Genomic DNA, 12,698 nt, shown 5'->3' with positions numbered 1-12,698 from the left:
TAAAATGCTCCCAAGGGCTGCTTTCTTCCCGGGAAGGGACAGCATATAGTGGCAGGCTTTGCTGGGAAGCAAATATTGTTTTTGGGACGCTTGCTGGGAAGTCGCGGGGAAAGCGCAGCTGCTGAGAAAAGCCGTTCCCCGGCTTTTTGAAGGCGTTTTAAGCAGTGGCAGTGTTTCAGGCCGGGCAGAGGGACCCCTTCCTCCCCTTCCCGTGGTGGGTGGCCGTGGCGGGTGACGGCGGGCAGGGTTGCGTGAACTTTGCACGTCACGTGCAGACGCGAAGCAGATCTGGCCAAAAGCCAGTGGGATGGGACAGAAAAGTTCAAACGTTTCCTGGGGCAGTTCACGGCCGCTCGGCAGAGGAGGAGGAAGGCGCGTAAACCCCTGCCTTCCCGACGGGGGTGAGGAATTTGAGCCCCACGGTGCCCAGGAGATGCTGTGTTGCTTTTCCAGCCAGGAAAGTAACTTTTTCTTTTTTTTTTTCTTTTTTTTTTTATATATATATATATATATATGTGGCAAAAGGCATAGAAGTTGCTGCAAGGAAATGAAATGCATCTAAATCAATCAAATAGGGTATTCATTTCCTGCTGGGCGGGGGGAGAAACAATCCACAAAATGGTCCTTGGCTTTCCTTGAAGGTAAATTCGTGTGAATTTGTACTTTCGCTTTATACCTTAAGACTTCTCTGTCCCTTTTCTGATTTGCTTAGACAATTTATTTCCAGTTCAGCTTGTCAGACAGTGACTCCTGAAAGCACTGGTCCCTTGAACCAGCCTTTGCAGTCAGGAAAATGGGCATTGGAGTTCTAGCTTTTCTAGATACATATAGATAGATCAGGTCCTACCTGATTGACCTCTTAATGTCCTGAAAAGCTTAGGAAGGGCTTCTGGTCAGGTAGGGCCTCCCAATTGCCTATGGAGGCAGGAGGGATTAAGGTTGGCTTTCTGTCTCATTCCAGGTATTGGATCAGGGACTTTCCTGGACCGTGTGTGCGGCTGCCATCCAAAACTGGAGGGGAATGCCTATCTCTACATGCCTGCTCTGTTCTCCACCTGAAAACATCCCCAGTGGCTGTCTTATTAGGTAACCTGTAATAAAACTGAGATAACATTTGTAGCAAGAACATCTTGGGTTGTCCCCTGCCCCATCTGCCCGGGCTGCTCTTAGTGCTGAGACCATGAACAAGCAAGCGAACGTGATGGGTGCAAATTGTGGTCCTCAAAGTAAAGAATCACAACAAGATAACACAAGTTAACACAGGGATGAACTAATGCCAACAAAGACCTCTTGACTAGGGGGTTGGGAGCGGAGCAAGGAGGGTTGCCCGAAAGTAATCTAAGGTAACGTAAGACTAATTAGCATGGTAGCAATCACACCTTACGTGCTGCTGTCAGACCGCCTCTGCATAATGAACTAGCCACTAATTGGAGCGTGTGCAGAAGGGCATTAGTTATATAATCGAAAGGTGACCAATGAACAAGTTTTGCTCAACTTTTCTTTGTTGTAAACCGTATAAAAACCTGTGACCCCTCTGAAGAGGTGTGCTAGCTTTGCGAACTATCGCCTGGCACTTCTTTCTGTACAGAACTGCATTAAAGGTTAGAAGGTGGACCTTGGCTCTGTGTGCTCATTGGCTCCTGTGCACAGGGCACGAACCCAAACCCCTGTTGAGGGACAACAGTATGTCTGTGTGAGTGCTAAAGTTGTGCTTCTCACCAGCCTTAGCTCTCGGCTGGCACTGGCATCGCTGTACTTAGTTGCCCCTCACACAGGTCTGCAGGACATCAAATGTAAACGGCAAGGTTTCACAGTCTAATAAAACAAGATTTTCTGTTTATTAATTAGGTGAAGACCAGGAAGCCCTTACAATAGCAGCGTATCCTTCCTAGCGTGTTTCGTCAACCAAACCCAGAGCATCCCCACAACGAAGGCACTGAGCATAGCACCTCTCCCATTCTTTGGTGGGATCCCTGGGCTCAGGTGAAGAACATCTGAGGTACAGACCCCTCCATCCAACCGTCATGGAGCCCACAGCTCACAGCCAGCGGGAGGCATCTACCGCTTCCAGCACGGAGAAAGCAGAAGACCTTGCCTTCAAGTTAAATGCTGCTGTGAGGAACGGAAATAGAAAAGCTGTGCTGGAGCTTCTGAAGAACGGGGCGGATGTGAACTCCAAAGCAGAAAGTGGCTGGACACCACTGCAGAGCGCTGTGCAAACTGACGATGAAGAACTGGTCCAGCTTCTGCTAGACAAGGGTGCTTGTCCACATGCCAGGAAGGACAACGGTGGCACTGCATTTATTGAGGCAGCGGTAGTGGGAAACGTGAATGTGCTGAAGCTCCTTCTTGACTGTGGCGTAGACATTAATGATCATGATGATAATGGCTTCACAGCTTTCATGGAGGCTGCATGGTATGGGAATGAGGAAGCCTTGAAATTCCTGTATAGCAAAGGAGCAAAAGTGAATTTGAGGAGGGCAGTTAATGAGGAGAAAGCGAAACTGCACAAAGGAGGTGCGACAGCACTGATGGATGCTTGTAGGGAGCGCCACTTCTCGGTTGTAAAAACTCTTGTCCAAGACATGGGGGCTGATGTGAACATTTGTGACAACAAAGATAGGAATGCCTTGATCCATGCCCTCAAGAAGGAGCATTCCCACAGGAAGGTTTCTGACAAGGAAATATACGAGTCAACAGTCTCCATAGGCCATTTCCTGCTGGACCGTGGTGTTGATGTGAACAGCAAAGATGAATGTGGGAAAACTGCCCTCATCCTAGCTGTTGAAATGCAGAGCCTAGACTTGGTGAAAGCTTTACTGGAGAAGGGTGAAATAGATATTGATGATGCAGATGAGCAGGGCAACACAGCTCTGATGGTGGCTGTAGAGAAAAATGATGAAAATATAGCAAAGTTGTTGTGTGAACAAGAAGCAAGGACTGATGTGGGGAACCTCATCGCTGTTGCGAATAGGAACCGAGCTCATAAGATGGCACGTCTTCTTCGCCAATATAATGCCACGTTTGTTCCAGACACTCTTGAAGACTGGGAGCCAAACAGCAAACGCTGGAGAGACCAGCTGAAAAAACTTTATAAAATGTATCGCCCTATGATTGGCAAACTGAAGACATTTCAATACATCCAGCAGAGAATTCGGAACACTTCTCAGGGTGGCATCTACTTGGGGCTTTATGATGAGACAGAGGTAGCAGTAAGGATAAGCCGCAGTACAGAGGGTGACAAAGAGAAAAGGTTCTTCGAACAATGTGGTAACTCTAAACATCTACTGAAGCTCTTCCAGTTTGAGAAGGCAAGAGGCTACATGTACTTGTGCTTCCCTCTCTGGGAGAAAAACCTTGAAGAACATCTGCAGGAACCAAAAGACCAAAATGATTACAAAGATGCCGTGAGGATGATCTTCCAGGCAGTGAGAGAGCTGCACTCCCTTGGATTTGCTCACCGAGATCTGCATCCCAGCAACTTTTTGATAGGTTATCTTTTGGTTTCTCAATGCATTCATCTTGCTCTCCTGTTGCCTGTAGTTTAGAGAAGAATATGCTTCATAGCTGCCTGTAAAAACCAGATATGAAACACCAGTGCAGGTGGATTTATGCAGAATGAGGTGTCTGTGGCATTAGCTCTCCTCTTCGATTAAGTATAGATATGTTTGCAGACAGCCACAGAGGAGTGAACAGAATAACTTTAAATGTTTCATTAGATGTGCCCTCTTTTCCAGGGCTTTGCAGACAGATCAACCCACAGCAGATCTCTTCAGAGATTTGTTTTCTAAAGAAGGGGCCATCCAGAAGTCAGTGACAGACTGTATTAAGATTTTCCACCATTATTTGTTAACAATTTTTCTTATTTCCTCAGATTTAGGCGGCAAAATTTACTTGGCGGATTTTGATAACAAAAGAAGGTTGATTGAAGACAAAAAAGAACTTATAACCTCAGATTTAGAGGTAACTTCCCTGCCAATCAACGTATGGTTTAAAATTTCAGGCGCTCTGATGTTTGCTGTTGCTGTGAATCCTAGGGGAGCCTTTCTGCATCCTCAACTAGAAACCACCTTGATTTTGGGGAAAGCCCATATAACAATAGACACTGCATAAGAATGATAGCGATTGGGATGCAACGCTGTGGCTGGTGCTGGGATATCCACAGATACCCTGTGAGCATCATTGTGGTGCCTCTTTCCTCTGTCTTTGTGCACGCAGCTTCAAAGTGTGTGTTTGTGTGTGTTTGTGTACTTCTGCACACCGATAGGCGCTTGTGTGTGTGTGTCCACATACGCAGTCTGCTCATTTAGGAATAGTAGTCCTCTTCCATTTGGTAAAAAGTTTCACGCCTCCGGCACATGAGCAGTGATGTGTTTCTTTGCAGGCCCTCAGCAGGCTCGTGCTGTATGTTTTAACAGGGGGTAGGAAACCCCTTCAGCAAGTCAGTACCGAGGATTTGGCTGCTGATTCCCCAGATTACGAGGAGGCTCTAGACCTTGTACGTTGCCTGGTCTCTCATGATGAACGAGGCTTGGAAGGTTTGAGCAAGCATCCCTATTTTTGGAGCAAACAGGCGTAAGTGCTGGGAGTAGAAAGAAAAAGCTTTCGGTACGGGATTTGCCTGTAGCACTGGGAACGACGATGTCCTGTTGCAGCTAACGAAGCTCCTCGTTCCACAGCAGGTTCCAGTTCCTGAAGAGTATATGGAATAAAATCAAAGATGTCCCCAAACAAGAGGCCGTCTATCGAGCTCTTAATGCTCTTAAAAGTTCTCCTTATCCAAGGTGGACCAAGGAGGTAATCCTCTTCTCTTTGGATTGATATGAGGTTTGAGCTAGACATTTAGGCAGAAGCTTTTCCTGGGCCCTGTTTAAAACTGTAACTGGAAAAAGTAGCCCCACACAAATACGGGTAACTGGGGTAAACAATTAAAGCTAAGCCATGTAGTCGAAATACACCAGCCTAAAGACATTGATGCTAAAGGGAGCTCTGTTGACCAGGGTGGTAGTAGAGGATGATCATTATAGAATTAGCTGGCAAACCCTCAAGAGTGTTTGTTGGTGACCCCTTAAGACAAGGACCTCTGGCTCTTGTTAGCAAATTTCTGGGAAAAGTGTTTTGTTAGATTGGCTCAAAACCAGTGACACCAGGCCTGCTTTGGCAGGTAGCAACCTGGAAAGCCACGCTACATCGTTTGAGATCCGACAGTCTCGGTTCAGTCTGGCAGCCTGCGTGGCCCTCTCAAGGGCACAGCTGGATCAAGACCCCCTCCTGCCCTCCAGGCAAGCGTGAAAATCGCCGGTGCCATGTTGACAGTCCTAATACAAGTGTCACACCTTGGCAAGGCAGGAGAGGAAACACTTAGCAGAACCAGGGGGTCTGTATGACGCGTGCCCTGCAGAGCGAACTCTTCTGCTCATGTTGGGAAACACGCTTATAAGGGTCACAAGATTCACCCATGCAAGATGATGTCCCTGCAGAAAGGCAATGGCTGTGGTGAGTGGACGTAGATGTGCTGCTTTTGTGGCGTGTGAAAGGAAGAGAATAATCTACGTGCTTTTTTTTTGCAGATTGACAAACGTGTTCTGGCTGTCATGGAAAACCCCAGAGAAGGAAGACAATACATATATAGCAACAATGTCAGTGACCTGCTGAGGCTCATGAGAAACCTGGATGAACACCCAGATAGCAGGTACACGTTCACATCCTTGTCCCTGCCACAGTTGCATTGCAGGGAGCATCTGGGTATCTGCAAGTGTCAGTGAGTTTGAGAGCAAAATCTTCTTCAGATGGTTTTCCAGAAGGGCAAACGTAACCGGGATGTGGGAGAAAGTCCTTTAAAGCTCATCTTGTTAGAGGGGCTGTCTCCTCTGGCAGCGCAATGGAGCGTGAAAGATTGTGCATCACGGCAGCGAGCAGTCTGGAGTCAGCCCTCACAATTATCTTTCTGAGGGTAAGAAAAGGAAGTCAGCTCACAGGATTAGACCTCAGATTTTGAATCAAAATCTGACTTCCAGATCACCTCCCACAGATGAAAATCCTCAGCCAGAGCCTTCTGCTCCAGAGGGATAGCAGCAGCTAGCTTCAGAGAACTGGTGGAAGCTCCCTCTGCACCCTTGTCTTTGCAGAGCAGCCAGTGGGTTGGAGAGGTATCTGTGATAGCTAAGGCAGGTCATGGCTCTACAGCAGAAGACACCGTGAACGTGTCCTTCTGGGCTGTTATTTTACCTGCAGGCTGGTGTTTCTTGCCGTAACTCCAGGAAGGTTTTCAGGTCTGTTGTGGTTTGGGCTGGACTGGCCTCCTTATGTACCTTGCTAGTGCTGATGTTTACCGTGCTGAAGTGCTTTGAAACAGGGATCGGGAAGCACTGGTCCTGTTAAGAAGATCCTGTTAGGTCGTCTTGACTCCTAAAGAGGTGCCAGAGCCTCCAACCCTCTACAGTCATGGGCACTCCCATGTGAGGTTAGAGGTGGTGTTAACTCCTAGTGATGGTTTTGCTGATGCTGGTGGCTGGCACTGCTCTTCAGTGAAAATGCAGGTGGGATTAGGCAGATGGAAGTGCTGGAGGAACAGCGAAAAAAAAAATGGATTGAGGAGCTTAGGGAAGGTATAGAAATGTTACAGCTCAAGGATTTCTAGGAAAGCATCCCATGTTATTCAGAAAGGCTCTAGAATGGCTTTTTTTTTCTGCAAGGGAGGAACCGGGGCATCCTGCACACTTGACTCCTTCGGCAAGCTTTAAAAACCCATTTTGGTTTTGTTCTCTTTCAGGATCAGCAAGATGATAGGAGACTATGCTGAGTATTTCTTGAAGGTTTTCCCAGCACTTACCATTTATGTTTACAACAGTTTACGCCGGAATCCCAAATACAGTCACCTTGCAGACATTCAAGACCCTTCTCTGTAGGATGTCATTGCCTCATATACTATGTCTGATCCCACCATCACTGTCTATATTTATTCCCTATTTCTTCATCTGCAAATGAGTTGAAGAAGGTGGGTAAGGAGATGGAAGAGAGCATATGCAGGGCAGAGCATGGAGGACTTAGATGAAGAAATGAAAGATGCTTCAGAATTGTTTGCTGAGGAACCAAGCTGAGCGCCAGCCCAGGCCCTCCTTGACTACCTCTGTCCCTCTGGGCTTATCCATCTGTGAGGCAGAGATCAAGGTCCTGATCCTTTATGGAGAGCAGGGAGATGTGGGACAGCCCCCACATACCCAACGCTTCTGGGAGGCAGAAGAAGAGCTCAGGCATTGCCGGGCAACATGGGACTCTCTGATAAAGTAAAAAGAGTTTGAACTCCTTGCTAGGACCAATACTCCCTACAGCTTGCCCTGATAAGTCGCTCATCTACCCCTAGAAAGTCATGGAGTCTCTCCTTTCAGTCTTTTTCAGCCAGAAAATGAGATGCCTAAGCCAATGGTCTGGCTGCAGAGTTGCCCTTGGCTTGTTATCCCTCTATTCTGGTAGAAGGACACTCAGCCCAGTCTGCTGGGACCCAAAGGACTTCTGTTGGGGGACGCAGGAGATGTTTCCGCAAGGAACAGACGTAAGGAGCATGATCCCACAAAACTCTGCTACTGTGAGTAGTCCTAACTCACCTGGAAAAGGTCGCTGATGCCAAAGGGACTGCAGGGACCGGTTCCTCCTGGAATGCGCAACCTCTGCCCTGGCAGGCTGCGCCTGCGAGGCAGGGCTACGTACAAGCACTCCCTGTCTCCAAAACAGGTGTATCTCTCCAAAACTGTTGGTGTATCACTGTCCTCCTGCCAGACTCGGCTCCCTTGCACAGAGCTGGTGCCCGTAGAGCTGTAGCGCGCAGCCAGCTCAGAACGTTGATATCGGAGGCCGGGTGGCACGAACCCATTTCTGAAATCCTACGGCACCCAATCTGTGTCTGATTGTCCAAGGGCTTGCTTGTTTCTCGGCTAACGCTCTGATTTGCACAATGATTACATGTTGCTTATGGAAATATTTTTCAGCTGTTGAAAAGATCTTTAATTTTTTTCGAACTGAGATTGTTATTTGTTCAATTAGCCTATGGAGAACCAAACTTGGAATAAACTTGCCAGGAAAACTGACTCTTACTACATTCATTTGTGAATGAGGTTCCCCCAGTCCCTCTGCCCAGAAAGAGATAGTCTGCAGGACTACAAAATGCCCAAAAGGTTGGGATTTTTCGCCTCCCTGTGGAGGTGCCTCTCGGTTGTTTAGGTAAGGTGGTGGATGGTTTTGCCACTGCTGAGATGAATTGCTTCTGGCCCGTATGGGTATCTGACGGGAAAAGATGTTGGGAAGTAATTCCTGTCCTCAGAAGCAAGCTGTCTCTTGTGAAATAATGGGCTGAATGGTGGTGGGGGGTGTTGCATTGTTTTTGTGGCATGAGGGTGAGGATTTCGTGGATGAGTTGAGGTGCGAAGATGAGCATCACTGTTTGCACGTGTGCGTTTGCCTACATGTAAAGCTCTGGGAGTGGATGTGTTTGATCCATCTCCTCTACCAATGAATGGCTGTCCAAAATGCATCATTGAGCCCCGTGCGTCTGCTTAGCTGTGTGTGTGCTTACAGACGTACGTACCTGCAAACCAGCAGGCATTGCGGTGCATCGGTTGGGTTGCAGACTGCCATGCAACGTGCTCCTGAGGTCCGTGTGCCAGCCTGCAGCAGTGGTCCTGGCTCAGAGCAAAGCTCCTTCTGATGGTCTTGGGAACCTTTTAAAATACATACATGTAACAACAAGAAAGCTTGACCGTGCAACTCTTGGTGAGGTGCCATTACAGAAAATGCACCCAGGAGAATGTCGACTCCTCTTGTGTCAATGCTTTTATTTTTTCCTTTCCTCCTTGCTTGCTTTCTCTTGCTCACTCTGTCTTTCTTGTGCCCAGGAAGCAGGAGGACACCCAGAGATGCGTGTCCTGGTCTCAGCAGTGTTGGGAGCAGGGGTGCTGTGGGAAGCACGGTGGCTCCATGCCACAGCAGCGTGCTTCTGCTCTTGTATGGGGAGAGGTGAGGCCGTGGGCTGGACTCCTTCAGCTTCTCATAAAACGCCGCGTTTCCAGCTTGCTTTGACCTTTGCATCTCCTTGCATCGCTCTCGCTCTGCTGTTTTGCTAAAGGACTGTGACTTGGCAGCCTTAAAAGGCTGTGGAAAGGCTGTCCTGAAAGCAGAGAGCACTCAAGGATATCCTAACCAGAGCAGTGATTAAACCCATGGAAGCCGTGACTTTTCTCTTGGGGGCAATCAGGCTGCTGGGAAGAATTTCCAGGGAAGGCTCGTGTGGTCTGCAGGGCCATGTCCCGCTTTCCGAGAAGCCAGAGGTGCCGGGCAGGCTGGTGTCAGAGGAGAAACTTGACCCACGCACGGCATCTGCACAGCTTATCGCTCACAGGGCATCAAGCCACGGGAAGAGGAGGGGGATGCAGGACTGGGACCGACGCTGGGGAAAATACCAGGCTACCTCTCCTCCTCCCAGGGTCAGGGGGGATGGGTGAGCGCTCAGAGACGGGCCAGGCAGGATGGAAAACCAGTGGCAAGGACAGCTGGACGGTGTTGCGACTGGGTGGTATGGCAGTGCCTGATGTCACAGCCCGGGGATAAAGGTGTCCTGGGGAGCCGGGGGCAGACCCAGCTGCCGGGGTTAGTGCTGCTTGAAGTGCAGATGGCTCCCAGCATCAGTGTCCATCTGGGAGGTGCTGCCTGCCTTTGCCTGTACAGGCGAGCTTGTAGACCATGCATGGTGCCCAGGGGCACGAGGATTTGGCTTCACTGCCCTGCTGCCATGCCTGTAGGTTGTGTATTTGCTGTGCCTCTGCCTTTTTCCCCTGCTCCTGGCTGGGTGACCCCAGGGACAGCTGCCTCAACCTGATGTGACGGGATCAGGTGCTCCCCATCCTGTCACTAGAGTGCTGAGGACATGCTTGTGTGCACAGGGATGGCCCCAGGTCAACGTGTCTCGTCTACTGCACTGGGGGGGTGGGGAAACCACATCCGCAGAAGCAGTGGAGTGAAGATGGCTCTTAGCTGCAGTTTTGCTGTGATGAGCTTCAGGCACATCTGTGAAGCCTGAGAAGGACCAGGCTCAGCTGGGCTCACAAAAATGCAGCTAGTTTTTGGGGCTGAAAGCTTTCGGGGTAAAATCAAGTTACAGCAGAAAGGCAATTTTGAGGATCCGATCACAGTTCAGGTTGTAGGATTGGCATCAGCTTCCTCATAGAACATTTTACAGAAATGTTCTTGGGCTCCGGGTTTGTTTGGTTTTTTGATCCTCCAGAAGCAAAGCATTGACAATCATAACTGACAATTATACAAACATAACGCACCTGTGTTATTCCCAGGATGCAGTCTTCTAGGATCTGGGGGTTAAAAAGTAGCTAAAAAAAAAGCTCAGAATTACCAAACTGAAAGCTTGCGAGGGAGCTGTCAGAGGCAAGGTGTGATAAAGGTCATGGTCTTTTCTAAAGAAATGAGGTTCAAAGAACATTTGAGATTTCTGCAGCTTCCTGGTGACTTGGTAAAGGCACTCTGACTCAGTTTCACCTGGGGAAAATGAAGGTCTTTGGTATGATTCGGTTAACTCTTTGTAAACACACTGCCTTTTAAAAAAAGGCATGCCAAGACCTGAGTCAGCCATGAGCTGATTTTGATTGGAAAATCAGAGAGGCTCTGGCAAGACAGGCACCACCTCACCACCCAGGGACACCTGAGTAGTAAACCAGGTAGGGTCTCTTGGCCTCGCTACCCACAGGAGGCACTTAATTTGTGTGGAAAGCATGGAGGGGTGAAGAGCTGAGATAGGGCTATAAGGCATACTGAGCAGAGGAATGCAGTCCTGGTCCTTGGTGAGAAGTAGGGCTCCTTGTGCAGCTAGGGCCCTGTGGACTGGTGGTCTTTTAGGACCCCCATTGTCAGGCAAAGTATTTACTGGCCTTAAGCACCTTCTAAATGTCTTGAAAAAGGTGTTGTCTATGGAGAATGCAGCCTTCTACAGATATGTGTGAGGAAAGAGACTGTTGTGTGGGCGCGAATATCTCCTTGGGTGGAAACACATCATGGCACACGATGGCAATAGTCGCAGAGGTGCAAGCGGCTGTGCTATATCACCGGGCAAGCGGGTGGGTGCTATGAGTTGCTTTATTTTTAGGTCTTACTGCTGATGAAGTGCAAACTATGCAGTGTGTCTGGGCTGCTCAGCTTTCTTGGAGCACACCCCTGTCCCGCTCAGCGTGTTGGGAGGTCTGTTCTTCCTCGGAGGTCTGTCCTTCCCTCGATGCCTGCAGGGAGAGATGTTGCATTAGTGGCTGCTGCTGATGGAGGTAGGGTGTGGGTGATCCGGGATGAAAAACACAGCCATGTGCCCCTCGGGGGCGGGGGAGGTGTGTTCAGGGCATGGAGAGGTGCAGCAATTGGGGATTTTATGTGAATGTTACTTGAGATCTAGAGGTGACCAGCATCCTGCACAGGCCCACCCAGTAGGCCTTTGGGTTTTAAGGGGAGTCATAGCTCTGCTGTTCTAGGTGCTTGTGCTGGTGTAGTTTGGGGGAGGTAGACTGCCTCTGTGATCGCCTACCTGCTCTGCAGGACAGGAGGCAGACTTGCTGACTGAGAGCTGTTTCTCAAGACTTTTATCTGAATCTGAGAAAAACAACATGCACAAACTTCCCATCACGGACAGATGCAGGAAGCCCTAAATCTCAGCTCCCACCCTGGCAGCTGGAGCTCCCCTTGAGAGCAGGAACGCTCCTTTTAGCACAGGCTCACCTTTTTGCTCCTCCAGTGGCTCCATTTTCTTCTGGGGCTGCGGCAGCAGGATCTGGACCCCTTTCAGGAGCGTGAAGGCAATGATGGTGTGATTGCCTGGTGAGGGAGAAGAGATGAAGTGGCGCTGTGTGGCAAGTGCTCTGATGGCAAATGAGGGAGGACAGCATGATGTGTTGTCCCCTTTGAATCCCATGGGGCTCATATGGAGGTCAAAGAAGGGTGGTTGAGCAAAGACATGAGTTACCCAGATCTCCTTGACTGTGAAACCTTTTGGGTGCTGCAGGGCAGGGGTGATGTGTCTAACCCTGGCTCTGCTGTAGGGTTGGGGGGGTCCTGGGTGGCAGATGGGAGGTTGTGAGGAAATGGCATTTGGAGAGATGGGAACAGGCATGTGCACAGCTGCCCCCATGCACAGACATGGTCTCGGCTTTGTGCTCGCATGGGTGGCTTCTCCCAGGAGGAGCTCCACGTTCGTGCCCCTGAAATGGGGAGCAGGCAACATGTCCGGTTTCAGCAGGACTGGCTCCTCTGCTGTGTGTAAAGGCACAGACAGAGCCACAGTGACGCCTGGTGATGGGAGATGGATTCATCTCTGGCACCTTCCCAGCCATGCACGCACTGCATCTGCGCAAAGCCGCAACCCTCAGAACAAGAGAAAAGCAAGATGTGGGCGATGGGAGGGCTTCTCTGGAATTACAGGTATTTTCCCTAGCAAATTTTAGTGCCTTTTAAAGACATCATAACCAATTTTTTCCCAGCTGTAAAGCAGGGCCTTTATCTAAAAGGTCAGAAAAGCAAGATCCTTAGATAAAGATCATTTGTGAAAGTATGATAAGGTGCAGAAAGGTGTCCCGAGCAAAAGGTGGTGCAGTCATTAGGGCAGTCAGAAACAGCAGCTATTTTGGGGTTGCACATTGATTTGGTTTGCTCCTCTCTGG

The 12,698-nt window shown here is 49.2% G+C and overlaps 1 protein-coding gene across 1 annotated transcript; it reads left to right on the top strand.

The window, feature by feature from the left end:
- Window positions 1-2,024: 2,024 nt before the first annotated feature.
- Window positions 2,025-6,908, top strand: RNASEL (ribonuclease L; the record flags this gene model as incomplete). Its single annotated transcript, XM_082483682.1, has 6 exons — window positions 2,025-3,492; window positions 3,875-3,963; window positions 4,385-4,575; window positions 4,680-4,797; window positions 5,571-5,692; window positions 6,773-6,908. 6 exons carry the CDS (start codon window positions 2,025-2,027, stop codon window positions 6,906-6,908), a joined length of 2,124 nt encoding a protein of 707 aa, XP_082339808.1.
- Window positions 6,909-12,698: the final 5,790 nt, after the last annotated feature.

This window comes from Vanellus vanellus (assembly GCF_965231255.1).
Source record: "Vanellus vanellus genome assembly, chromosome: 5".
Classification (NCBI taxonomy): Eukaryota; Metazoa; Chordata; class Aves; order Charadriiformes; family Charadriidae; genus Vanellus; species Vanellus vanellus.
Note: the sequence above shows the minus strand (reverse complement) of the source record. Positions and strands in the feature narration are given on the sequence as shown.